General features: G+C 38.7%; 1 protein-coding gene across 2 annotated transcripts in view; it reads left to right on the top strand.

The window, feature by feature from the left end:
* PEX7 (peroxisomal biogenesis factor 7) overlaps positions 1-26,668 on the top strand; it is a 50,424-nt gene that overhangs the window by 18,838 nt on the left and 4,918 nt on the right. For both annotated transcript variants that reach the window (XM_040598067.1, XM_040598066.1), the window contains 4 exons: positions 1,638-1,744; positions 2,143-2,256; positions 6,437-6,492; positions 16,432-16,531. In XM_040598067.1, coding sequence (XP_040454001.1) covers positions 1,638-1,744; positions 2,143-2,256; positions 6,437-6,492; positions 16,432-16,531 — 377 coding nt within the window. The remainder of the gene's footprint in view (positions 1-1,637; positions 1,745-2,142; positions 2,257-6,436; positions 6,493-16,431; positions 16,532-26,668) is intronic.

Below are 26,668 nucleotides of genomic sequence, written 5' to 3'. Positions count from 1 at the left end.
GTGCTGTGCATATACTGAGCAGCAGTTTTACTCTTGATAGTACCAAAATCGATGAGGGGAGTTAAAATTGTGAGAAAACATGTGTTGTTCCCACCTTACAGGTAGGGAATTTATCCACCAAGAGTACTGTATCTCTCACAATCATGGAGTCTGAGGAAAAGCCAGCCAACCGTAAGAGCAGAGCTTCCTGTGATCTGTGTAGCACCACAGTCATAACACTAGTCTTGTGTCTGGTAGTGGAACCAAGCTCACTCTAGCTTTGTTTTTGCATTCAGACTTTGCAACCATTTTGTGTCTTTCTGCAAATGCAATAGGAATATTGTTGTGGCTGTAAGGATGGGTTTGCTTCAACTGTAGCCAGCTTCTTAAAAAGACCAATGATTTTGTGTGCCCAGCTGTATATTTTAAGGCCAGTGACCAAATGGGCATTAAAACCATCAAAATGCTTGTATCTAAACAGCATAAAAATCATAATTATTGATGATAACCAATCTGAGAATTTCCAGAAGTGTTTCTGGCAAAGAAACATCAGTCATTTCTTCAGCTGCAAGGTAAAACTGTGTTTTTTAAATTTAGGTAGTACTGATACATGATTTCTGTAGAAATCATGGGTGTTTGGATACAGCTTCTAGAGATTTAATTTGTCTCTTGGATGAACACAATCATAATCATGAGTTCTAATCAGTTTTCTCTCTCTGTAAAAAAAGGAGCTGGAGAATCCATTTTTGCTGATACAAAGCTAAATATTCAGGGTTAATGAGAGAATCACAATTTAAAAAAAAAAATTGAAAAGCATGGTTGTCAGCTGATGCAGTTTTCCATGTCTTTGTAAGCCATTAAGAACTGAATTTGTAAGAAGGGTATACGCAAATGGTAAAGATCTTCAGGGGTAGAAGGCAGTTTATGGCTGGAGATAGAGGCGCTCAGGTGATTCACAACTGTTAAGCTAAGCTGGACTCCACTGCTCTCCGAAGAGCTGTGTGTGTGCGCACGCACATGTGCAGGTGTGTGTATGGGCTCGGAGGTTAAAGCAGACATTGCCTTTAATATGTGTAATAGTTACAGCAGAATTACTTGATCTTCTGGTATTTCAACAAGAGTAACTGTGCAGGTTTTGCACATGATGAGTACAGATAATGCATCATCATTTTTCCCTTCATTGAAAGAATCTGGAGATAAATTGCATTTTAAATACTGTTCACTTTTCTGCGTGCCAAAAGTATGTGTCTAGGTACTTTTTCACAGCTGGCTTGCAGAGAAAGTTTTTCTATGATTCTGGTCTTCTAAGTCCATTTTTTAATGGACCTTAAGCTATTACTACTGTAGTTAGATGTTAAGTATTTTACCCCGTCTCCTTTTGATCAAATTAGAGTTTAGAAAATAATGGAAGTGTTAGCAATAAAATGAAGTAGTTCTTATTTTCTTTTCTAATGAAACAGCAATAGTAAGTTCTGATTCCTTTTTTGCATTAATCTAACCTCTGTGTCTATAATGTGCTAGCTCTATTTGGCATGAGTGTCATCATGTAATAGCTGTATGAAATACAAACTAAGAAATAGTTGCCTACTAAATACTAGAGGATTAACTATATCCCATAATTGATTCAACAATGTTGTATCAATTTCTCTTTGTTTCAGGTGACCAGACTTTAAGAGTTTGGGATGTGAAAGCTCCCAAAGTCAACCTTGTGATACCAGCCCACCAGGCTGAGATCTTGAGCTGTGACTGGTGCAAATATGATGAGGTATAAACCTGTTAGTCCAACTGGTTTCCTGTTTGAAGAACTCTCATTAAATAGTGGGTCTTTTTACTGCAACATTAATGCATCGTCTCTTTAGAAAACTATGTCTAGTTGCTTTGTTGCTTTCACTTATTACTACATCTTCAGAAGAGCATTGTTCCAACAGATGGATGGCTCAAGTAGATTGGAGGTTTTGCTTATTTTGTATAGTGGACAGAATAGTCCATAGTGGAGAAACAGATTGTATTTCTCTGTTGTCTTGAATTTACACACTGGAGACCTCATTTGTGATTTATTCATCTGTATTGTTTGATTTATCTAACTTCTGTAGCCAACATGCACATCATTGCAATTTAATAATTACATTTTCCTGATACATCTGTGTTTTATCAAATCATCAGAATTTGCTGGTAACTGGTGCAGTTGACTGTAGCTTGAAAGGCTGGGATTTGCGGAACATCCGTCAACCAGTGTTCATCTTGCTTGGTCATACCTATGCTATCAGAAGAGTAAAAGTAAGTTGTATTTTATTCCCTGCTGACCACCACTGAATTGTTAAACAAATCTTTCTGGAAAGCAGTAATATTTTATATTATCTAATGACTAGCAAAAATAAAATGGGTGTTGAAGATTTTACATGCTGTAGTGATTGTTCTTGGAAACCTTCATTTCAGCACTGTAGAATACTTTGATATTTAGCAGATTGCTGAGATTTCAAAGTCAATATATTTCCATGAGGAGTGTTTGAGAGCTTGAGAGAGTGTTGGGAGGTTTACTTCTGCTATGTTATATGGCATTTGAGATAGAGAAAATACCTTTGCTAATTCATTTTTTAAATGGTGCTGTGCCTCTTTGTTTCTATGCAAAGGGTCAATATTCACATAAGGCAAGGTATAGAACTCATTGTGAATATGTATTTTTGTGTAAACAAAGGAAACATTAAAATGTTCAAAGAAATTTCAAAACTTTGTGCATGAAAGTCTACAGATGGCTATACTGGATCTGTGTACTACTAGATCACCCACCAACAGGGATTTGTTCTAGAGGCACAATGACATTTTTTTCATATATTCAGTTCTTACTATTTTTTTATATTAGTCAGATATATACCTGATCATTTTAAAGCCTTTCAAGAACAGGTATGTTTATTAATGTATTCTAGGACGGCTGAACTGGCAGAAAAAAAATTATCCCAGCTCAGTATTTTGCTTCATGTGCCCTTGGAATTTTTAATGTGTGTCTAACAACTTTAGAAGTTACTGTGCTTAGGTTGTAATTTGTCAGAAAAGGGAGTGGTTCCATATCATCAATCCTGTTTGCAGCCAGATAGCCTGGGAGGCTCCTGCTCTTCCTTATCTCAGCTACCTTTGCATGCTGTCCCCACTGGTGGTGGCTGTCCAGTCTTTTTTCCCCGAATTTAATTCCTGCATGACCATGCTCTAATCTGGCTCTCTTAAATGTTCTTGATAGCAGAAGAACATTTAGCAGTGGTGTTCAAATTTGTTTTTTCTTGTCTTTTTTAAACAAGATAAGTTTGCAGCTCCTATTTGACAGCCGTTTAGACAGATGAATCAATATGGTATTAATCAATACAGACTGTCATATTCTTACTCTCTGACAGTTAGTGGGATCTTTTAAAAAACCAGCTCTACCACTAAGGGATTCACAGCACATTATCTTCCTGATAAAATGGAGAAAGTGAACACAGAATTGTTACTCACCATAACCTGTGATAATAGAACTTGATGGAACTACAGAAGATGGGTTTACGAACAGATGGAAGGACTTCTTTTCTACATCAGATGGTAGACTTCTTGAATTAGCTCTCTGCAGAAGACGTTGCATAGGCAGGCAGTGTCATCAGGTTTATGGATAGCAGCTGGTTGATAAACAGATACTAGAAAAGCTGCACAGGGATAGCATCTCTAATTTTTCTATTCTCTATAATCCTGGGCTGCATTAGGAAAAGCATTGTCAGCAGGTTGAGGGAAGTGATCTTTCCCCGCTACTCACCACACCAGCAAGACCGCATGCAGAGTGTTGGGTCCAGTTCTGGGCTTCCTAATACAAGGGAGACATGGACATACTGGAGTAAATCCAGCAAACGGCTGCAGAGAAGGTTATGAGACTGGAGCCTTTGTCCTACCAGGAGAGGCTGAGATAGCTGGGTTTGGTGTGGAGAAGAGAAGGCTTAGGGAGGATCTTATCACTGTGTATGAATGATTGGGGGAAACGGAGAAGACAAAGCTTGACTCTTCTCAGTGATATTTAATGAGAGGACCAGAGGTGATCAGTACAAACTAAAATACGAAAGTTGCCATGTAAACATAGAGCACTAGGCTTGAAGACTGTTGGCCTTACTGTGTAGGGTATCTTTTATATTCTTATACAGTCTCATTTGAGTTTCCATTTTATGGTCCATCAAGCTCCCTGTTTTCTTACAATGCCTTGAAATTATTATTATGAGTTGGCCAGCAGTAGAACTTTCTTTTCACCAGCCTCTGAGATCAGTTCACTGAGTGGCTTTAAGGACACAGTGGAGAGGCTGTGTATGCATGTGACTTCTGTTCCGTCTCAGCAGGATTTTATAGCTTCCATTTCAAGATAGACATGGTCCCTCTGGACATAAGGTAAGAGGATGTGGGCCAGCATTTAGAGGTGGTGCAGCATATCTACATTTGTGTGGTACAGCTCACCAGTCACACTAAATGTAGAGAGACCTGTATGCTACTTAAATAGAAGCAGCTGTCTACTCATGTCCCTTCCCCCCTACATTGTGTTGACACTAGCAATTACAAAGCTGTGCAGCAAGCTGACTCAGCTGATTGCTCCGAGTAAAAATCCTGTCCCTAAAAGTGACTAGTTTCTGTCTGGATCACTAAGCTGTCTCAATTTGTTGCTCAACTGCACAATTGCAAGCCCTGACACAAAGGCGGGGGGGGCAGGAGCACGCAGCCTGAAGTGGACAGGGAAGGGAAGGCCATGACTCTTGGCAGCAGTGCATTCTTAAATTGGCTTAAACCAACCATGAAATCACACTCTTCAGCTGTCTGTCTTTTGTATTCTGTTCACTTGTTCAGAGTTATATTGACTGTCAGATCTGAGGCTGGCAAGGAATTCTACCCAACATGATACTGTCAGGATTCCTGCAGATTTCTCATGATCTTTCACTGCAGTACAGGGCATTATCAGCACACTGAGGTCATCTGGAGCCCTTTTCATTGGTGCATTTGGCTGTTGCATATTCTTAGCTGACTTCAATCTCTTATACTGAAAGGTAGTTATGGCTTTTGAGTTTACCTGAAGATATTTGGGTGAATTATCTATGAAATATTGGAGGTCAGGCTGGGTGATATGCTGGTCTCTTCTGTTTGTATACAACTGTTCAGGTGATAAAGTTGTAGTATTTCACAGTTGAGTGGAACGGAATTTTAAAATACTATCTTCACTTTGTAGCAGAAAGACATTGTGCAAATTCTTTCAACTTGTATGTGTGGCACTCTGCTAAGTATATTGACAGAGTTTGCTTAGGTAAGTTTCTAGGATACTTAAGGTTATGATAGCTTTTCAACTTTGACAAGATGTTTTTGCTTCATCTGAAACTACGTGGATAAAGATGCAAAGGGGGCATGCGGGAAACATGCCTTTGGGTTTTGCTGCCCATCAGACTACTTCTTCAGTATTAATATTCTTGGGATACAGAAGAGAAAGATGTTTTGTTATGATTCCACACCCCCCTCCAGAAAGACTATAGGAAATCTGAGGAGGTTAAAGTTCAAGCATGCACATCCCTCAGTTCTGCTACAGTAAAGAGAACTCCGTCAGCAGGGTTCAGCAGGCAACAACGTACACCGCTGTCTTGGCAGCTTGGGCAGTTGTGGCAATAGCTCCGGCTTAACTTTTGACTTCGTAGTAGCAGTGAATAGTGTTGGAAGTCTTGCAGGAAGAATCTTACCTATGAACCATGATGTGGGGGACCTGCTTTTCAAATTGAAGTTATGTCAATGAATTGTGTATTTCCTGCTGAGAAATACTGACCTTAAAATGGTTAGAAATTGAGGGTTGCCAAAAAGCTGGAGCCGAGGTGAACAATTTTACATAACTGCATCCTTATTGCTTGCAGTGTTTAGACCTGTCTGCAAGAGATCATAGAAGAGTGTGTCCCATTAAATGCCCTGCAGGAGGCAGGGAAATTATGAAGTGAGGTTATGCTGCCTTCAGTTTTTCAATTTATCTCTAATTTTCCCATTTCTGTAAATAATTTCAAAATCTTAGGATGTGGAATTGATGACAGTAATATACCTTGCATTCTCTTCAGTATGGCCCAGATTTTCCCTCTCTGAAAATAATAAACTGGTCACATGGCTTTTCTCAAACATTTATATAATGAGATGATACTCAACTTGTCACCCAAAAGCAGAATTTAATGACTGTTTATATGACTGTCCTAAAACTTCTTAACTTTACAGCAGGGTTGTTTGGTACTGCTGTAATGAAATCAAACCAAAGCAGGATCCCATAGAGCACTCTTTGTAATTAGAAGCATAACGGAGAAATTTGCTGATGTAGTCTGTGATGTGGTACGTACCAAAACAGTTAATATAGTTAAACTTTGGTAATTTTCTACTTTTTATAAGTCTGTATACATTCACAATGATTTTACTTTAAAAGTTGTTCTGTTTAATTTTCTTGCAGTTTTCACCATTCCATGCAACCTTATTGGCGTCTTGCTCCTATGATTTTACTGTGAGGTACGGTATTTTTTTAATCGGATACAAATGGAAAGATAACATATTTTAATGTGGCTTGCAACGGGAGATAGTTCTAGAGTGGACATACTGAAGTGCAGTTAATGTTGCTATTAGATGTTTTCTCTTTGTAAGCTATGTTGAAAATGCATGGGTTCTTCACTTAAAGGCTAGCTCAGTCACTCTTCTGAATCATATCTGCTCTGACAGATGCTTTCTGTAATCCTTTTCACATCGTTCTGCTGAATGGAGTTGCATCCAGCTGTGATAGTGTCTGCTAAGAAGGTAATAGCCTCTTATATTAATGTAGGTGGGTAACTTTGTAAGTTTCCCTGACATATTTTTATTTAAGCTTTTTATGAACAAAGTTTTTGTCCTACCAGTATCTGAGGAAGCTTGAGTATTGTTCCACAGTGTGTATGCTCAAGTTCTTTAGACAGTACTTCTGCAAGTTCCCCTGGCTACCTAGTATATCTGATACTAAGGATTTTATAGTACCACTGACTTAAAGCTGATTAAAATCCCAAAGAAGTTTAACTTCATGTTAGGACTTCTCTAAGATCCACAGTGTCATATGTCAATAAACTATGAAGCACATTACTGAATATTTCATTCACATTCTTTCATCTACATTTAAATTTTATAACATAGACTGGATATAGTAAGCAAATGGGAGAAGCTCTCTTCCCCCACAAGTGACTGCGAAGTTATTCCACTCCCCCAAATCATCCCAATTAACATCACTTCTGGTTGTGTCCTACGTGATCTGACAACAGACACAGAAATGTTCTGTTTTCTAAGGGAAATCTTGCTAACTCTCAGTGCCTGTACATGTTTCTAAATCAAAAATCTATGTAGTCTTGTGCCATAACATCATATTAAGTTGCATCATGAAGTTAGTGTGTTAAGCATTGTGGGAATTTTGTATAATCTCTTGTATAGAAGAGCAGTATAACTGGAATACTCTGTTTTGATCCAAGCTCTTGGTCGCAGCTCCCAGAATGCAGCTAACAGAAACACGCAGGTGTGCAAAGGGGCTCTGAAGCTCTGCTGCAGATGGCGTGGGACTGCTTGAGGCTGTACAGTGACAATGGAGACGTTGCACAGGGAGACAGTTGCTGGAGCAGTTATCCTTGGCAGATTTGAGTCCTCAATCATGATAGCACTGGTGAGGATGTTGCCTTCCAGGTCTTAGGCTGCAGGGAGCATCTGGTGCCTCTTCCTGGGACTGGGGGTGATGGTGGCTTCACCTGTGGGAGATGTGTTCTCTTTGAGGTACTGGGGTAAAGGAGCTGCAGGAGGAGATGAACAGATTGCATACCATCAAGGATAGGGAACGCAAGACTGACAAGGTCTTCACAGGTATCCTTCAAAGGTGAGAGCTCAAATCCCACAGTGCAAGGAAGGAGGGACAGTTAGAGACTATTCTTCAGGAACAGAGGGTAAGGATAAAGATTCCCATGATGGGGAAGGCTGGAAACTTGTGACTTCTGGCAACACAAGTTGGAGCTAGAGAACAGATTTAGTGCCCTGGAAATGAGTGAGCAAGAACAGGCTTGGTCTGGGGAGGTGTCAGAGTCAGCTGAGCCAGAGTGTCTGCACCAAAAGAAAAAATGCCCATCATCACTGGAGACTGCCTGCTGGTGCATTCCCTCTTGAAGTATCTGTCTGTCAACCCAGCCTGATGTCTTGGAAGGTTTTGTTGCCTCCCTTGGGTTGAGGTCCAGGATGTTGTGGAGAGACGGCTAGGGTTGGTCCAGATTCAGAACACTGCCTTTTCCCACTTACCTGTATGGGTTCTCACGTTACTGAAAGAGGTGACCACGAATGTATCAAGATTGGCTACATGGCACTGAGGGCCCAGGTGGTGGTGTTCTTGATCCTGACAGTGAAGGAGAAAGGTTCAGGTAGGAAAGGACATCTCCAGCAAAGCAACACTCGGCTGCAAAGCTGGTATCATAACCACAGCTTTGTCTTTTACAACCACTAGGTCCTCTTCTAAGCGATTGGGTACTGCAAGGCAGGCATAAGGTCCATCTGACAAAGTAGGGCAAGAGCATCTTTGCCAATGGGCTTGCCAACCCAGTGAGGAGTGTTTTAAACGACAGATGTCAGGGCAGAATGACCACAACCTGAAGAAAAGTGAAAGCATGGGGATCAGAGAAGGGTGTGGGGTACAGCATAATGCCAGAGGCATTTGCACTTTCCCTGTGAAATCAGCCTGACACCTGTGTACAGCAGAGGAGACAGATGTGGAATTAGAAGTCCATGTGCATTGGCAGAGCTGTGGCTTCTCCTGTTGGGGATTATAGGGAGACGGTGGAACTGCTCACCAGACTGGAGAGCTGCAGTAGATAAAGGCTCCTCAGGAAAGAGAGTCTAGGAAGATGAGGTGGTGAAATGACTTGATTGTGTTGTCATATCTTCCCATTTTTGACACTAACTATATGTCCTTCAGGTTTGGCACTAATGCACTTCATGCAGTACTGAAATCTAGTGCAATTTCAGCTCTGACATTTTCATATGTGGAAACTGTCAGTAAAGATGAGCACTAGCTCATATATCAGGGTGTATGTAAAGGCAGAGCTTGGGGACCTTTGCACAAAACGCCACTCTAGGCATTTATTTATTTTTCTGTGACTAGGGACAGAGGGCAGGTTTGAAGAGATGAAATACAGATTTTTAGCAGTTTTCTAAAACTACTAGTTGCTGCATTTGGTATGAGTGAACAAACAACAAAGAAGGCCAGGTGAAAGACTTTGAAAAAGGTGGCACAAGCAGAATATTCTGTATAATGGAGGAAACTTGTTACCACAACAGTTTGGGAACATCTCTTTTAAAGACTGTAATATAGTAACTATGTTGTACCTCTGCCATGTACCCTGTACTGTCATTTACATGGAAGGAACGTAGCTCACAGAAAGAAGTAAAGTTCACTTAGAAATGTTTAGAGATTGACTGGATGCACAATACACTCCGCATGCACATATGTGCACACATGCTGTCATGTATGTACATGCATATACACACCATGTGGACAAGTGAACATGACTATATACACATACATTTCAACTTAAGAACAAAAATACTTGATACATATATAAAAGGTGGAAGTAGGGAATCCAGCACATGATATTCATTTTGGATCTTGTTAAATCTACTCAAGGCCAGTAACTTGTTAGCCACGTTTGATAATAATTCATAGAACAGTATGGTATGGCAGTCCTTTAAAAACAGATTAATTGATACAAGCAGTGTTGTTTTAATAGCAGTTTAGTTATCATATTGTTCTTTTTTTCTTTAACATTTCTGTTTCAAGCTCTGAATTGTCTGTAAGCATTAACATAGAGTAGATAACTAGGTACGGCATAACTTACTGTTTAAGCTCTGTAATCTTAAATGTTACTGAAGATTTATAGTTTAACCAAACAAATGCAAACTTTAGATAAGATTACCAAACTCCTATGGAAGAGGCAGGGTTTTTGTTTGTTTCGGGTAGAACAGCTAGCTTGGCACATAATTGTAACTGGATATCTAAACCCAAAAAATAGTAGGTTGAAAGCAAAGTTAATGCTTAGCTTCATCCTTTGCAAACAGTATGATTGCATGTGTGCACTATAGCCAAGCTACTGAAAACTAGTTCAAATGCCAAGTTCATAGTGGGGGCTAATAAAAAGAGAGTGTAGATTTGAACTCAAGTTTTTACATAATTGAGTATAGTGATTTGGATTTAACCCCTGTCTAGTAAATGCATCATTGAGAATTTTTTTTTCTATACCATTTCCTTACTCTTTGAGAGAGTTCAGGAAAAATGTAGGTTAATTAAAGAGCAGTTTTAACACAAATTAATTGTTAAAATGCCAGGAAATGCACAAAGTACTGTAACATTTCCAGGACTTATTTAGGTCTGTGTGCATGTTCTTAAATGTTATCTCCATCAAAATTCAGTTTGAAAGAACATCAGTGTCATCTCTTACTGGAATCACTATTTTATATTTTTAGACTCTCTTCAGTATAAGAAAAAAATCTTGGTGCATTAGGCACAGACAGGGCTCACCAACGTCTAAACAGAAGATCTGATAAATTATAGAACTTCATTAAGCTGGTATCAGGCCAGATCTTGAAATGTATTCACAGAAGCTTGCCTCTGAGGCCAAAAGGGGATTTTTGTTGAAAGTTGTACTATACTGGACATCATGTCTGCAAGATTCTTTAAGGTAATCCACTATCTCCAGCTCTCCATCTCTATGTACGGTTCAGTAACCTGGATCACAAAGAAATCTTGAGAACTACTGAAATAATGCTGCTCATAAAAGAAACTATTCTTCACTTCAATTAATGATCATTGTCTTTTTTCTTTTTTCTTAAAGGTGAAAAGATGAGTAGTGTTTTCTCATTTGCTCTCTTTTTTCTTTCTTTTTCTTTTCTTTCCACCTGGAAAATGTTTTCCCGCTGAACAAAATGCTTGTCACAGGTGGTTTCCAGTGTGAAACTGAAAACTCTGCAGTAGAAGAATCTATTAATTTGAAGTCTCAGCTGATAATAGTTCCTGCATTGTTATAAAAAGCCTTCTTGGTAGCAGAGTTGCTAGTAATAGTCAAAGCTTTGGGCGTTACATCTGATGAAACTAACAAAATTCAAAACTGATTGTATTTTTTAATTATGATTTAACTGGTTTTTGCAATTATAGAGCTAGTCAAAGACACTCACAGACCAGCATAAAGCATTTCTGTTCTCTTGCATATTTTCTTTTTGGATTAAAACAAGAATAACAATTTAATGGTAAATATTTTGACATATAAACAAATGTCCAAGTTATTGTATTTTTTTGAATTCACTGGCATTTTCCTGCCTGTACATACTAGTTTTCTGTGAAATAAGTATTATGAGATGGAATTTCTCTTAAAGTGAGGAAGGTGTTGGCTGCAGGAGCTACTCATCAAATGATACAACCTCATAAATAGATTAATACCTTTTATCTATGAAAACAAATTTTCTGGTGCTATGAATAATGCTATAATGTTGTTGAAGAATACAGCAAAGGGATATTTGTATTTTTTCATTTATCTTAATAAACAGGTCTATATAAATGTTAAATATTTGTAACTAAAACCTTCAGGTATTTATACTTGAATATTTAACTGTGGCAGCATCTGAATATTTATTCTTATGCAAAGTGCATCTTTTTTCTTCTGAGTAACCCTTTTTACTTTTTGATTGTGAAGTTATCTATTAATTCTGTTTGGCATACAAATACCTTTAAACCTTTCTCTACAAAAGGTATCCTGTCTGTCTGGAAGGCAAAGTTAGGTTTCTTTGTGGACAGATGAGGAAACAAGTATTGAGAAGACTACACATACCTACAGTATTATCTGTATGTTAGTGGCAACCACTTCTGTATTTCTCAGGCATCTGATTTACCCATTTTTAGCCAACTGACTGACAACTTTCTCAATGAAGAGTGGGACATGTCAAAGTGAACTGAAGCTTCAGCCTAGAATTATGATCCTAAAGGATGGGGAATATTTAGAAGCTCTGATGAGACCATATGTGTTTCTAAGTTAGGGATTTGTGTCCCCTTCTAGTGAATTCATGTTTTGGAGAGAAATCAGGGAACAAAGAGTAAGCTGGATAACTTCACTTTCATAACTACACTTAAATTGGTGTGTATCAGCAGCAGTGAAGTTGTTACTGTTGTATACCAACCAGCCCATTGGTAAGCTCATGTCTTTATCTTTCCAGGTTAGAGTAGCACATGATGCTATATCTTGGGCTGCACCTTGATTTGATTTAAGCTAAAAGTACTAGAGAATGCAAGTACTTGCCTAAGTTGAGTTTCTCATTTGCATTTCTTAAATCAGATTGAACTTTTTAGTGACAAGAAATACCTTCATTTTGTGAGCATGCTCCATTTTTCAGGGCACTCTGTTTCTGGTTTAGGATTTTTGATTGATGCCTGAACAGGGTAATGATAGAAATACATTCTTGGGTTGGATATGGGCACATGATGATGATGATGAGAGTTGTTCTTAAATCATTGTTTTGAGGGAAGGGTTAAAGTTACTGGTAAGTTTTGTAAATTTTTAGATCTTCAGAAGCAGAAAGGATATGATAAAAGCTAGTAACTTGTTCATAAAAGAAGAACTGAAACAAACATAACTTGCAATCTGCCATTTTACCTTATAGAAAAATGTTTGTATGGGATTTCATTGTCAGGACATCAGCTTATGTGCAATAAGAAAAAGCAGTGGTGCCTATGCAGTTCTATTAGAGTAGGGTCTTAAGTGTGTAAGTGGTGTGCTTTGTTTTCCCATACAGTACATAGGAAGTAAACTAAGAAGTTAGCATTTCAGCAAGAATTGCTTCAAAATTAATCATATAAGTTCGGTCCTTAGGGAAGAATTATGCTACTGGAACAAACTCAAAAGTAAAACCTATTTCAGAATTACTTTTCTGGATCCTCTTCCATTTGATTTGGCTTTCAAGCAGTTCTTCCTCTTTTCTTTGATGCTTATGAAAGATAGTACTTTGAATAAAGGCTTTCATCTATACCTGAGCTGCTTCGTAATGTTGATAGTTTACTGGAACTGTAATGAAATAATGTCTTAAGGATATTATTGTGGAAATAGTTAGATGTTCTCAGTTAATGCCTGAAGTAACAACATTGCCCTGATTGGCCTGTATCCAAGGGTAGCTCAACACTAAGTTCTGCTCAGGCATAAATTTTTCTGGTTTGCAGGAAGAATGTTTACAGGTAACTATCTTTGCACAGGGATTAGAGAATGGAAGCAGGAGAATGAATGGTGCGATACACAGGTAGTAGACTAACACTGAGTTCTGTGGCATTCTTGAAAACTTCTTGGTTGTATACATCCATATGCTACTGTGACTTCTGCCTGATGCAGTTGCATGTACATGGTAGCATTGAGTGGGCTTTTATGCAAATCAGCCTCTAAATAGTTGATTCACACCCACCTAAATATATAACGTATGGAGACATCTTCTATTTGAAACCTAAGAGCAGTAGTAAATCTTTCATACGTAATTTGTTGTTGTTGTTGTTACTCAGAAGGAAATGGACTTGAGGAGTTGTGGTGCTTGTGCTTCCATCAGTGCGTTTTCCCTGAATCATTTCCTGAAGTAACTTTTGAACCTGTTGAAAACTTAATTAGATTTGACAGGAAAGTTGTAGTCTAAATTTACTAAGCTTGTACCAACTTAATGGAAACTCATGAGCGTACAAGAGAGGGAAATCCAAACTATTGCCTTAAGGAAGGCAAAAGACATAGCATGAGTTCACCACCTGCCTAATCTGCTTGCTGATCTGCTGGCTCCTCAGCATGCAGCCAGGCTGCCACAACGCATGGATTGTCCTACCTTGTACAGACACTGGAACCTGAAATGGTACTTGCTGCCTCGTTTTCCCAGCCAGTGGTAGAGGCACAAGGGCAAGAGGCAGGGGTAGAGTGGGGAGGAGGACATGGCAGGAGAAACTATTTTGAGGGCTGGTAAAAGTGTTTTGGTAGTAGAGCACAGAAGATGTATGTAGCAAGACAGACCTCCATGGTATTGCTATGGGTGGTACAAAGTACAAAATCCACAGGATGGCAGACTTTCTTTTTTCACGTAATGGCTTGTTTAGAATAAGCAGTCCATTTGTGATATATGTGCAGCTTATGAATTGCCTGTGAAGTATGTGTAAAACAAACAAGAAACTATCAAGAAATCAGGGAAAAAATACACTTTTAACAGTTCCAGTAAGAAAAAGTTTAAGAAAATGCACTTGTTTAGGTTACAGGGTGTATACAGTCAGTGCACGTGTGACTGCCACTGTGAGCTCTAGTTTGAATGTACATAATATAGGTAAAAATGGCAGTTCCATCTGAGTGGCACACCTGTGATTATACAGGCTGTACAAACCCTGTAATAGACCCTAAAAGCATATGCAGTTGTCTGGCCCACTGCTGAAGTTCATGCTCCCAACCAATTCAAATAATGCAAGCACAACTATTTGCTGTGAATGCATCTTCATTTTTCTGTACAGCTATCGTGATGGGGTAAACACCGTCTTAGAAAACCTGCATTGCACTTTCAGTCTTCAGAATGCGATGGAAGTTCACTCTGAGGAAAATATTGTTGTCACCATGCTAGTTTTAGAAGCTGGGCTGTAGATAGTGTTTTTCACTTTGGACTGCAAATTTGTTACGGGAGCCATCATTGATTTGTCATCAGTGGTTGTCAGTCCTGAAACTGTACTTTTTTTTTTTTTTTTTTTGACTTTCAGTAGTAGTTATTTTTATGTCAAAAACCCACAAGTCCCAGACAGCCTGTGGAACTTAAACTAAGTTGAAGTACTTGAACTATACTCCTGACTTTTTGCAAGCATGACTCCATACAACAAACACCAAATTGTCCTTCTATTTTTAAAATTTATCAGAAAAATTTTTCTAAGTTTTTGTAGATCTGAACTTGTCTCCTTTAATCTTAGTTTTCAGTTGTGAGCATCTGTCTTTCAAGAGTTAGTAGACAACTAACATGGTAAGGAAGGCTACCACTATTACTCAGGAACAACAAAGATTTGTTTCCTTATCTTCTTATGAACAAATGTGAGAGGATGAAAATGCTGAAATGGTCTTTTGCTCTTCTCTCCTGCAAACTAGGTTGTTTATCTTAGATCTCAGCTACTAGGAAAAAGTTAAGAGGGTTGTTGCTATAGCGTAGCCATTGTGCTGATACCACTCTGCTCCTTTATGAAGGAAATAACATCTACATGTTAAACAAACTGACCCTGCTGGCTCCAATGTTTGCTATTTTACCTGAATTGGTTTGAACACACAGTGCTTTCAGTTTAGTTGGTCTGATAATGAAGTGTTCTTATTAGGTATTGTCACTTTCCCCAATAGGAGCAAGGCAGAGACACCTCTGTGGTTGTTACAAAAGTAAAGCATATGATTGAGCGCTATGGAGAAGTCTGAGCTGTAGAAAATTCGATTACAGCTGCCAGCCCATAAAATGTGCTGTGCTTTGCAGCCTGTGGACTTTTCTAAGCAGTACATACAATGCAAAAAAGAAAACCAAATCTTTCTTTTGTGCCATCGTGTGGTGTCTTGTCAGTGTGTTACTATCTGAAAGTTCTATTCCTGAACTCTTTTTTCAGGACTGAGATTTCTTGTACCTGTACTTTCATCCCATCTTCCCTTATACTTCTCTTATCCTTGCTGTTAACAGCATTGATGGACATTGCATCTAATGGTGCAGCAGCTGAGAGAAGCAGAGCACTTCAGAAGTCTATTTTCTAAGCATTTATATCAACAAGGCTCAAAAAAAAAATTGCTTTTTGAAATATAAATTAGTGGAATTAACCGTGTAATGCAACTGATCTTTTTAGTACAAATTTATTATTAAATTGTAATATTAAATTCTATTCTACAGGAACACAATCTCAAATTAGAGACTGGGAATGACCAATATCTCTAAATGGATGTGTAATTTGCAGTAGATAAAGACCTTGTGGTGAACAATACCAAAACCAGAGAAAAATATAAATTTTGCTGAAGTTTTTCAGGCATAAAATTCCTCAGCCATCAAGAAATATAACAAGAGTATTCTAGCCTACATTTTGTTCTGTTTTAATAATGTCCCAATGGCACCTCTTTGGTGCCAACTTTGATCTCAGTTTCTGCAACAGGAGACAAAGATCATTTTGCCCAGTGGGGTTTAATTTATGCAAATCAGCAGATGGCTTTGCAGGAATATGATTTGTTATGTTTCCTAAGTGGATGAGTTTGCTTTTTTAAATACCCTGGCAGCAACAGATTTGTCAATATCTTGCATTATATTTTTGAAATGGCCTTTCAATTACTTTAATTGTGGTTTGTTTGATTCCCCACCCCCCCACCCCCTTCTCTCTCTCCCTCCCTCCCTCCTTCCTTCTCTCTATAGATTCTGGGATTTTTCCAAGCCTAACCCTTTGCTGGAAACAGTCGAGCATCATACTGAATTTACATGTGGACTGGATTTAAGTCTTCACAACCGTGGTCAGGTAAGGGCTGGGGTGAATTTACTTTTCACTTGCCTATTTATAGCCATTGGGGTCATGGCTGGACTGCAGGACTCAGATCCTGAATAAGAGTCACCAGATTGCAGAAAGCTTCTGGAAGTGAGTCTGGATGAATGTTTATTAAATAAACCTCGCTTCATGTCCATTTTTATTTATAAATCAGTTACTTGCATTGGGTGGGAGAGGAGGGCAGGACAGACAGAATTGCAAAATCAGATAGCTGGAAGCCACAGTGAGCTCAGGGAAAATGAGGTAGTTTTGTTTCGGAAGGAAGAGTTAATAGAGAAGGGCCTAGAATGATCTGAGATACAGAGCTTTCTATATCCAAGTTAAACATTGGTAGTGTCACACATGATACCTAGGCCTGGTTTGTTACAATATTTGGAGTACTAGAAGAGGCTTAATATGTAGTTAGAATTCTAAACCCCTCAGCTGTTGACAGGAATGAATGGAACCTGTTTTATCACGGACACTTACTTATGTTCTGGTGGTTCTAGGATTCTCCTCTGCTTCTGTTGCTACAATCATTTCTGGTTTGTAAACAGAGGATTGTTGTTTGTAGTATGAAGTGTTTTTTCAGGCAAGAAAGGCAGAAAAACTGAAGTAATTATTTGCTTTAAAACAAGAAAGCCTGTGGTTTTCACACAGAAATTACTGTCACCAAGTTAACTATAACTAGTGCACTACTGAAAGTGCCACAGATATCATTTGCATCTAGATTCCTTTCTAATTCACAGTGAAATAATCTTTTTACCCCAAATAAAAATGACTTGTAACATCTGCATTGAAATTCTGATTGGACAAAGCAAATAAGACCATCATAATTTCTGCTACTCATAAAAGACACAGGAGAAAGGTGTACATTTGGCAAAATACTTAGCTTAATGCATATGAAACCATTCTAGCCAAATGCTAACTTGAAGAGTTTTCTGCCTGGTTGCTTGTTCCTTTCATTCTGTTGCCTCAGAGGTGCTGCGGTAATTGTTCACGAGGCCGTGCTGTGAACCACATAGGGAAATTTGTAAGGCTGTAAAAAAAATTCTTAAGGTTCAGGTTATTTTTCATCAAGGCAGGGCAAGAACAGCTTAAAGGCCAGTTGCTGGGAAGTAAAACTTTGTCCCAGGTGAGTGCATAGCTACAATTCTGGCTGAATTAGGTCCAGAGGAAGCAGCAAGCATAGTGTAGTACATTGGGGCCTTACTGTGCTATATCACTGCAGACTCTGAGCCCAGTTCAGCTTTCCATGAAGCTGGTGTGGGTTTTGCCATGGATCTGAATGAGGCAGTAAGATTTTTCTTCCTTTTGTATTGAGGTTGTGATCACATCTTGATCATAAATCCGTTGCGAAGCACCCTGTGTGTTACAGAATGGGGCTCAGTGGATGGTGTTTCTGACTGACTGGCTAGATATGACTTTTTTTTTGGTATGATTTACCTGTCAAACTTGGGAGTTGCTGCTATGTGGATATTCTTTTGTAGCTGCAATGTATGGATTACCCTTCTTGGAACAAGTAACTGCTCATTGATGATAGATAATGAAAGGAAAGCGAACAGCTGCACATACACTTGTATGTTGGAAAAAGTAAAATAATGGTGTACATACCCATCTACATTAGGGCATTCATGCATCCAAGTATTTTTTTCCACACAGAAATTCTACAAGTCCAATGTTGGACTTAATGCACAAAATCTGTAAATCTGGGGTGCATATCCATACACACTGCATGCCAATGTGCTTTCCAGACAGAAGCTTGGCATCTGCAACAGATATAATATTCCTCTGTTTTTTTCTACTGAGTTGATTTAATGTATTGTGAAAGTTGGATATCACAGCAATGCAAACTGTAAACATTCTGATTTTTAAAATAAATTGAAAAACTTCTGATAGAATTAAACTGTAACTACAGAACACAGGGAAAATGTAACCTCCGTTTTTAAAAACGGAAAGAAGGAGGACCTGGGGAACCACAGGCAAGTCAACCTTACCTCTGTGCCCAGCAAGATCATGAAGTAGATCCTCCTGGAAACTATGCTAAGACACATCAAAAATAGGGAAGTGACTTGTGACAACCAGCATGGCTTCACTAAGGGCAAATCGGTCCTGACAAATTTGGTGGCCTTCTACGACGGGGTTACAGTGTATGTTGGTGGATAAGGGAAGAGCAGCTGATACCATCTATCTGGACCTGTGCAATATATCTGACGCTGTCCTGCACAACATCCTTGTCTTTAAACTGGAAAGACATGGATGTGATGGATGGACCACTTAGTGGATAAGGAATTGTCTGGATGGTCGCATCAAAGAGTTGCAGTCAACGGCTTGATGTTCGAGTGGAGGCGAGTGTCAAGTGGCATTCCTCAGGGGTTATTATTGGGATCAGTGCTGTTTAATGTCTTTGTTGATGACGTGAATAGTGGGTCAGGGCAATCCGAAGCACAATTACAGACTGGGTAGAGAAAGGATTGAGAGCAGCCCTGAGGAGAAGGACTTGGCGGTGTTGGTTGGCGAGAAGCTCAGCATGACCTGGCAACATGCGCTTGCAGCCCAGGAAGCCAAACATGTGCTGGGCTGCATCAACAGGAGTGTGGCCAGCAGACCAAGGGAGGCGATTCTCCCCCTCTACTCCACTCTCGTGAGACCCCACCTGGAGTGCTGCGTCCAGCTCTGGGGACCCCAGTGTAAGGAGGACATGGACCTGCTGGAGGCAGTCCAGAGGAAGGCTGCAAAGATGATCAGAGGGCTGTAGCCCCTCTCCTATGAAGACAGGCTGAGAGAGCTGGGGTTGTTCAGCCTGGAGAATAGAAGGCTCTGGGGGGACCTTATAGCAGCCTGCCTGTGCCTAAAGGGGGGCTACAGGAAAGCTGGGGAGGGACCTTTCACAAGGGCATGTATGTAGGGATAGGACAAGGGGGAACGGCTTTAAGCTGAAAAAGGGAGGTTTAGATTAGCTGTAAGGAGGAAATTCACTGTGAGGGTGGTGAGGCACTGGAAGGGGTTGCCCAAAGAAGTTGTGGATGCCCCATCCCTGGAAGTGTTCAAGGTCAGGCTGAACGGGGCTTTGAGCAACCTGGTCTAGTGGAAAGTGTCCCTGCCTATGGTGGGGGGTTGGAACTAGATGTTCTTCAAGGTCCCTTTCCAACCCAAACCGTTCCGTGATTCTATGAACACTTACTGAATGGTTGCTTCCGGTATGCGCACTTGCAACCTTTCCCTAGCTTCTAGATCAATTCAACACAGACTATTTGCTTGAATTTTCTGTTGCTTATCCCAGTGTGTAGCTTCCTTCATGTCTTCTCTCTATCGAGACCTGATAGTGATCCCCGTTCATTGTTGTTCTACGTGCATTTGTATGATTTGTGATTTTCATTGTGTGCTTTATAAGGAGTTATGACTTGAGATTTGAACTGCTTCTCCTCCTCCATGCATGCACTGTATTTTATTCATAATGGACAAGCTATTCATTTATAGTCAAATTAAGTACCATTCTGGTCATTAACCTTTGCTTACGTTCTTAATGATATATTTGTTGTCTAGCCAGATGATACTTTCTTTGGCTTTGTCCAATGAACTTAAGCATTTTTAAAGTAGCTTTTACATTTCAAGGAAAAAAGCCATCTACTTTCCAAAAGTGTTTGAAATAGTTGCTGTGATCTGATCTAGGAATTGCAAGACATTCCTGTGGAACTGTTCAAGCTTTGAACAGAATCCATAGACAGAGAGTAGGTACATGCAGGCAAGCTGCTGCTTGTACAGTATCCTGGTAAGGGGAGGCAGCATGTGGGAGAGGGATGTGGCCATAAGGATTGGGTCCCAGGTCATGAAGGTAAGTAGGATTTAGATAAAACAGAAAACTCCTTTGTGCTTAAATAAGATTCTGATACTGATTCTGGAGCATCTGCCTCTACATAAAGTGAGTGTTTGTTGAAAGCTTTGCATTTTAATAAAATCAACTGTTGCTCGGTTTGGAGTTTTTTTCCCACCATAATGTTGGGTCAGGTTCACAGCCATTTCAGACAGCTAACAAACAAACATTCAGGTGCATAGAAAAAAATGGGTCTTTTACAATGCAGAGCGTTAACAGAAATGGCCCTCATGATACTCGGGGCATTTCTCTGTTAAATTGGCAAGTGCTGATGTGAGAGCTTGCAAGGCAGGTTGCCTAGGAGAAAATACTCCCAACTCCAGCTTTCAGCCAAAGTATCTTTGATACACACAAGAACAGTGACAAGACCCTAAGCGCCAAATATCTTTTAAATTTGTAATGGTGTACAGTATTCAGAACTGAACAAATCCATTTACCCTGTCAGCAGTATTAAGAGTATGCAATTTTTTAGACCAGACATGCTAGTTCTTTCCAAAATTTTGGGATAAGAAAAACAATTAAAGCTTGCTCCTTTCCATATACACTAGATAGTTATGTAGAGAATATGAAAATGGTAATCAGATATATGGCATTCCTCGCTAGGGGCTGATAATGCTAGACCATATACTGGAATTATACTCTGTAGCTCATTGGGTTTCTTATTTTTCTTCTGATACTTACTTTCCCTGTATGTGATCTGTGAATGTTCTGATGAATTAAAAGTATAACACTCCTTTAAGCCTAGCTTTTAGTGGGATTTTGCTGTGCTTACCTATAACATCTAAGCATGAATGTAACTTATTTTGGTATTATTTGTGCAGCTTTATTTAAAAGCAGCCTTTTTCTTCTGTTGTGGGTCGAATGTTATATGGCAGTCATGAACTGATTTTAAATGTCTTTTAGGCAATCCGTCAATGACATGGATGAAAAATACAGATAACTGAACATTCCCCACTTCTTGTCTTGATTCTGAAATTATTTTAATAAGTATGTAGAGAATAGAAAATACAAACGTACCATGAATTTCTTTTGAGTGATGGACAAAAAATACCAAACCCTTTCTGTTGTAGTTCTAAAGCTGTATTTTGCTCAACACGAATGTAAGAAAAAACAAAGGTCTGAATTTTATTTGATGACCTTTTTCAGCCTACACCTCACGTCTGTTCTGATCTCTGTAAAGCAGTCAATGGAAAGTATAAAATAATGTTTTTCACTGAGCCACGCTTTCTATCTTATTGCTAGGACTGTGATGAAGTATCTAATGGAAACAGAAAAGGAATCTTTCCATTTCTCTCTACTTTTATGTTACAAACAATGCTGCTATTCCTAAATTGCAAGGATATGTGATTGTCAATGGAAGTGATGGCAAGTAGTGTAGTGGCTTAGAACACTTGACACATGAAGAGCAGATTAGACATCTATGACGTGCCAAGTTAGAACAGGACTTCAACAATACTGAGGAAACTTTGGAAACTGTTCTGTACCAAATAAGGATAAACCAAATGTCAGTTCTCTAGTCCAAAATTGTCTGTTATCTGAATGCATGTTAAAGTCTAGGTTTTAGAATAACTAACACGAATATTGATCATTTACGATTCTCTTTTACTGTGGTTGTGTGTGTTTGGATAGTAATTATACTACAAATGGGTAGCTAGCTGTCTAAATAGCTGTTTGTGTCAACATAGTCTGGGAGACAAACTTGTTTTCTCGAGCCCTCCATGTGCCTGTACCTCCTTGTGTAAGTAGATTAGTTCACATAAAACAGGTTTCTCTTATTTCTTCAAAGCACCTGGAGCTCTGGGATGTATCCAGTGCAAGAAAGGGCCTGGCCTCTGTTATTCTATATTGCATTTGGAGATGGTGAGGGGCAATACAGCAATACACACACACAATACCAGATAATATAGAGACAGTGGTAATACCAGTGCAAGTACCCATGAAACCAGTCTTATGCTCTGTGTTACACTGTCTTTGTGATCCAGCTTCCCTGAACCTGTACCACCTTCTTCCTAAAGCTGTGGGGTATCACCAGCATGTTGTGCCATGCCAGAGGCAGATAGAACTGAGCAGAGATGCCTGCCTTGTAGCATCAGTCTGTTGATCCCATGAAATGCTGCTGTACTGACGGTATCATGAGTTTTCTTATGGCATCAGTATCACTAACATTAAAATTTTAAGAAAGCTGTAATTTCTTACTAGTTGGAGGGAGGTCATAGCCAAACTGTATACACTTAGCTGCATCCCCTGAAAACAACTGAAATCTAGTTCTAAATTCTTCCATCTTTATGGAAAAAATTTTGATCATCTGTCAAATTTCAATTTGCAGGTTTATTCTGCTTGTGCAGTTTACAGATATGCTCAGCTTTTGCAGTATACTGCATTAGCTATGCCAGCACAGCCAGCAGGGGAGTGGACAGGAGAGGGGCTGCTGAGGATGGCTTAACCAGTAGAGCCAAATATAAATGCAGATGTCTTTAGTGATGCTGTTTTGCTGTGTATTTTGCCGTTAATTTAAATTAATTGTACACCCTCAACAGGCCCAGAAATGTTGACTTTCACATAAAAGTGGTCACATCTTGCGGAAGTGTACAGAAAAACAGAGACTTCCTTTGCTTTTTTTCTTTTGATCACTTGCTGTTACCTTTTACACCTAATTGCCAAGGAACTGATAGGTTCCACCCAGCTGTTGTGGCTATCACACTGCTGTAATTATATCTCTCTCTGTACTTCATTTTAGTGTCTCCTTATGGTCCTTCTTCAGGATGCTACTAAAGTTACACAGTTAGTGATCCTTTGAGATCCTACTGACTTAATTTCAGAGTGGATTATTGCATGGAAAGATCAAAGTTAACCAGCTGCAAATGTTAAACCAATTTGAACTCCTTTGCAGAATTGGAGGAGGGAAGGAGGTGACATTTCTTCCTGGTGCTTATTGTATCTTTCCCAAACTGTTAAAATTAAACTTTCATTGTGTAAGTCAAAACTAATTCATGACTAATGGTCACTTTCTGCCAATATCAGAGGAAGTCTCATACTAAGCTGTTTAGGAAGGTTGCTGTCAGACATCACAATTCTGTAAAAGCTGCAAGTGTACAGAATGGAAAATGCACTTCAATTTTGATTCTGAAGTACTGGGAAGAGGTGGGAGGCAGCAGTTTCTTACTCAAGAAATGCATTGCTTGTGCTTTGTATTTGATTGTGGCCTACAAAATACTTCCTACTTTAGTGAGCCTCATCTTTTAGTCAATGTAGTGAATTCTGTTTATTTTCTGCACAATCAATAAATCTGTTTGAGAATTCCCAGTGAATTGCACTAGTAAAACTCAATGGAAGACAACAGGATTTTGCAGCTGTTACTGAAAACATTATTTGGTTTATGATTATCTGTGATTATATCCCAAAAGGAAATAACTTAGACTAACTCTGACTTAAGGATGAATTTGACAATTGAATAGAGTCATTAGAAAACAGTTTCACTGCATGTACATTGCCTGCATTTGGGGTCACCAAGGTCAGTATCAGCACAGAAAGGCATTTTGCAGTTCCAATGTATCTTCTACAGAGCTTATGATTTACTTTACTGATTAAAAACAGTTCTTGAAAGGCTGGGGAGATGTCTTTCCCCTTTTTATAAAGTACAGAGGAATTGCTGTAAATTTTGTGGAGATTCCAAGGATTTCTCTCTAACCTGCAACTTGTATCTCAATTTCCTTTGCATCTTACTGATGAAATCCATACTCATAGAAATACGTAGCATGACTACCAAGTTGTCTTCCTGTTGCTCATGTCAGAGCAACAAAATAAATTCTGGGACAGCTCCATGTTCTTTAGATCAGTTCTTTGTGAGATATCTTTGCAATCTGAAGAATAATGCCCCTTGAGTCTTTTATCTTTTCTTTCCTTAAGAAACACATTTTTTAAGCAGTATTTGGAACATCTGTTTCTGATAACTGTAGTTTGAACCTAGATCTTAGTAAGAACTTCTGGTCCAGGGTTTGTTTTTACTGGAAATAATAAAACCAATGTGTGTTTTTTCAAAAGTAAATTTAAAAATGGTGTTATCGCACACTGAAAATAAAAAAGTGGTTATTTACAAACTGTCATCACTTTCACTCTCTTGTAAAGGTAGTCATTGTGTGCAGTTCAGCCCCACAACTGTTGACCAAACAAAAGGCCATACAAGTGGTTTGGATAGGTATTCAATGCATTTAAAACTCGTATGTGATCCATTATGCGCTTAACTAATCAGTTTTAATGATCACCTGTGAAAGTAATTTGATGAGTAGCAAACCTAATAGCTTGCTTTATCTCCACTTAATCTCCAGCCCACACACAAAGAATGCTCGGGACCCCTCAAAAATACCTAAGAATGATATAGATATACCATTAAATTCTGTATGAAATGACACAGAAGATAAGAAACTACAAGAGGAACGGGGGAGAAGAACTGAATACTTTTCCTGTTGTCTCTTTTACAGAAAAAAATACAGGTCTTAATTAGTTTTATTTGAAAGTGGGATGGGGTGGAGGAGAGTAGGTCACTCTCAGACACGTTTTGCGTATTATCCAGTGATTTATTATGAGCACTCTGGAAGGTGAATGGCACGAAGATACTTCTGGAACTACTAATCTAGAGAGGGCTGTATTTTCTGATTAATCCCCTTCATAAAGGAACTACTGAACTCAAAGTTTTTAGTTATTCTTTTGAATGTGTTTAATCTTGGTTAGGGCTTGGGGGGTTATTACACCTTCAAATATTGAAAAAAAAAAGTTAGCTGTTGACTTGGGAGCTTTCTCTTGCTTTCTTCTGAACAGTAAAGAGGCAGAATGTCATGCAGGTAATTGTACTAGACCGAACAGATTGCCCGTGGGTGCTGGCAAAGCCTCAGTCTATAGCAAAGCAAGATGATTGTGATGAATAAGAAACAGAGCGCCTGTCAGAGGAGTAAATCAGTTAGTGAGTCAATGGAAATGGCTTTGATAAATGGATGGATATCAATACTAAATCAATTGGTGGGAAACATTGTTATACTCTGAGACAAGGATAAACACTTCAATAAAATACAGGATAGCTGTTTCATTTGAGTTAAAATAGGAATTTCTAGTCAAGCAATCAGCTTTCTGTGGTGACTGCATTTTTTTGTTTGCTTGCTCTTTGGCTTTACTTGAAAGGAAGTACAGTAATCTCCATTTTATGTGCTTCAAATAGACTTGCTTAAATCTCTACTGGCAGATAACTTGGCAAGATATTTATTCTGCAGTGATAACAGTACAGTACCCTTAGCATATATACTAGTACTGTAACTTTGCTACTACAATAAAAGCATTAGAGACAAGTAGTAAATATAATTTTGTTAGACTGCCTCTGTCCCATGTAGCTTTAGGTATACTTAAAATCACCAGGTTTAGTATGCTTTTCCTATTTACATTATTTCTTGATGTGATTTACCAGTCAGCATGAGGTAGAATTTTCCTGGTTTACAGTTCTAGTTATTCTCCTTTTCCCTGCAATTTCTGATACTTGAAAGTTGTTATAGTAGAATTTTATTCTATAGTTAGAAGAACAATTTAGTATTCATAAATGATAATGGAAATTGCATGGCATATGGGTGTCCAAAATATTCATTAGTATAAAGATATTATAATTTATATAGTTCTTTGCAGCTGAAATAAACTGTCTTCTACTCTGTTTGCACTGTCAGCTTAAAAAGAAGAAAAAAGGTTTAAATCATGTACGCTCTTAATACTGAAACCAGTGAGATTTGTTTCAATCTGAGAGTAAAAATTGGCCCCAAGACAGTGGACATTTTCATAGAAAGACAAAGCTGCATGCCTTCATGTTCCTAATGGCGAGGACTCTTATCAAGTATGCAAGTAATATGCAAGTCTGTTTTCACTTTTCCCTTGTCCTTCATCCTTCCACAGGATTGTCTTTGCCTGTTAGTAATGTCATTTTATTAATCAAAACAAAAACTTTAGGAACTTGTGGGTTTTTTTATGCCATATTTATTTATTGTGGTGTGCTGGATCAGCCCTCATCCCAGTGGAATTCCTGCTGCTATTTTAATATTTAAATTAAGTAGCATTCTGTTTCTTAAAAAAATATATGGCTAAAGTGCTTTAAAGTGGATATTTAAAATGGTCATATGTCACATGAGAACTGATATTTCTAGATGCTTTTAAAACGCTTATTTTCAATATCCTATGTTCCCCTTTTATGGGGAAAGGCATACAATGGTCTTAAGACCATTGTATAG

The sequence above is a fragment of the Falco naumanni genome, chromosome 6 (genome assembly GCF_017639655.2).
Source record: "Falco naumanni isolate bFalNau1 chromosome 6, bFalNau1.pat, whole genome shotgun sequence".
Lineage (NCBI taxonomy): Eukaryota > Metazoa > Chordata > Aves > Falconiformes > Falconidae > Falco > Falco naumanni.
This window is presented reverse-complemented; position numbering and strand designations above follow the sequence as displayed.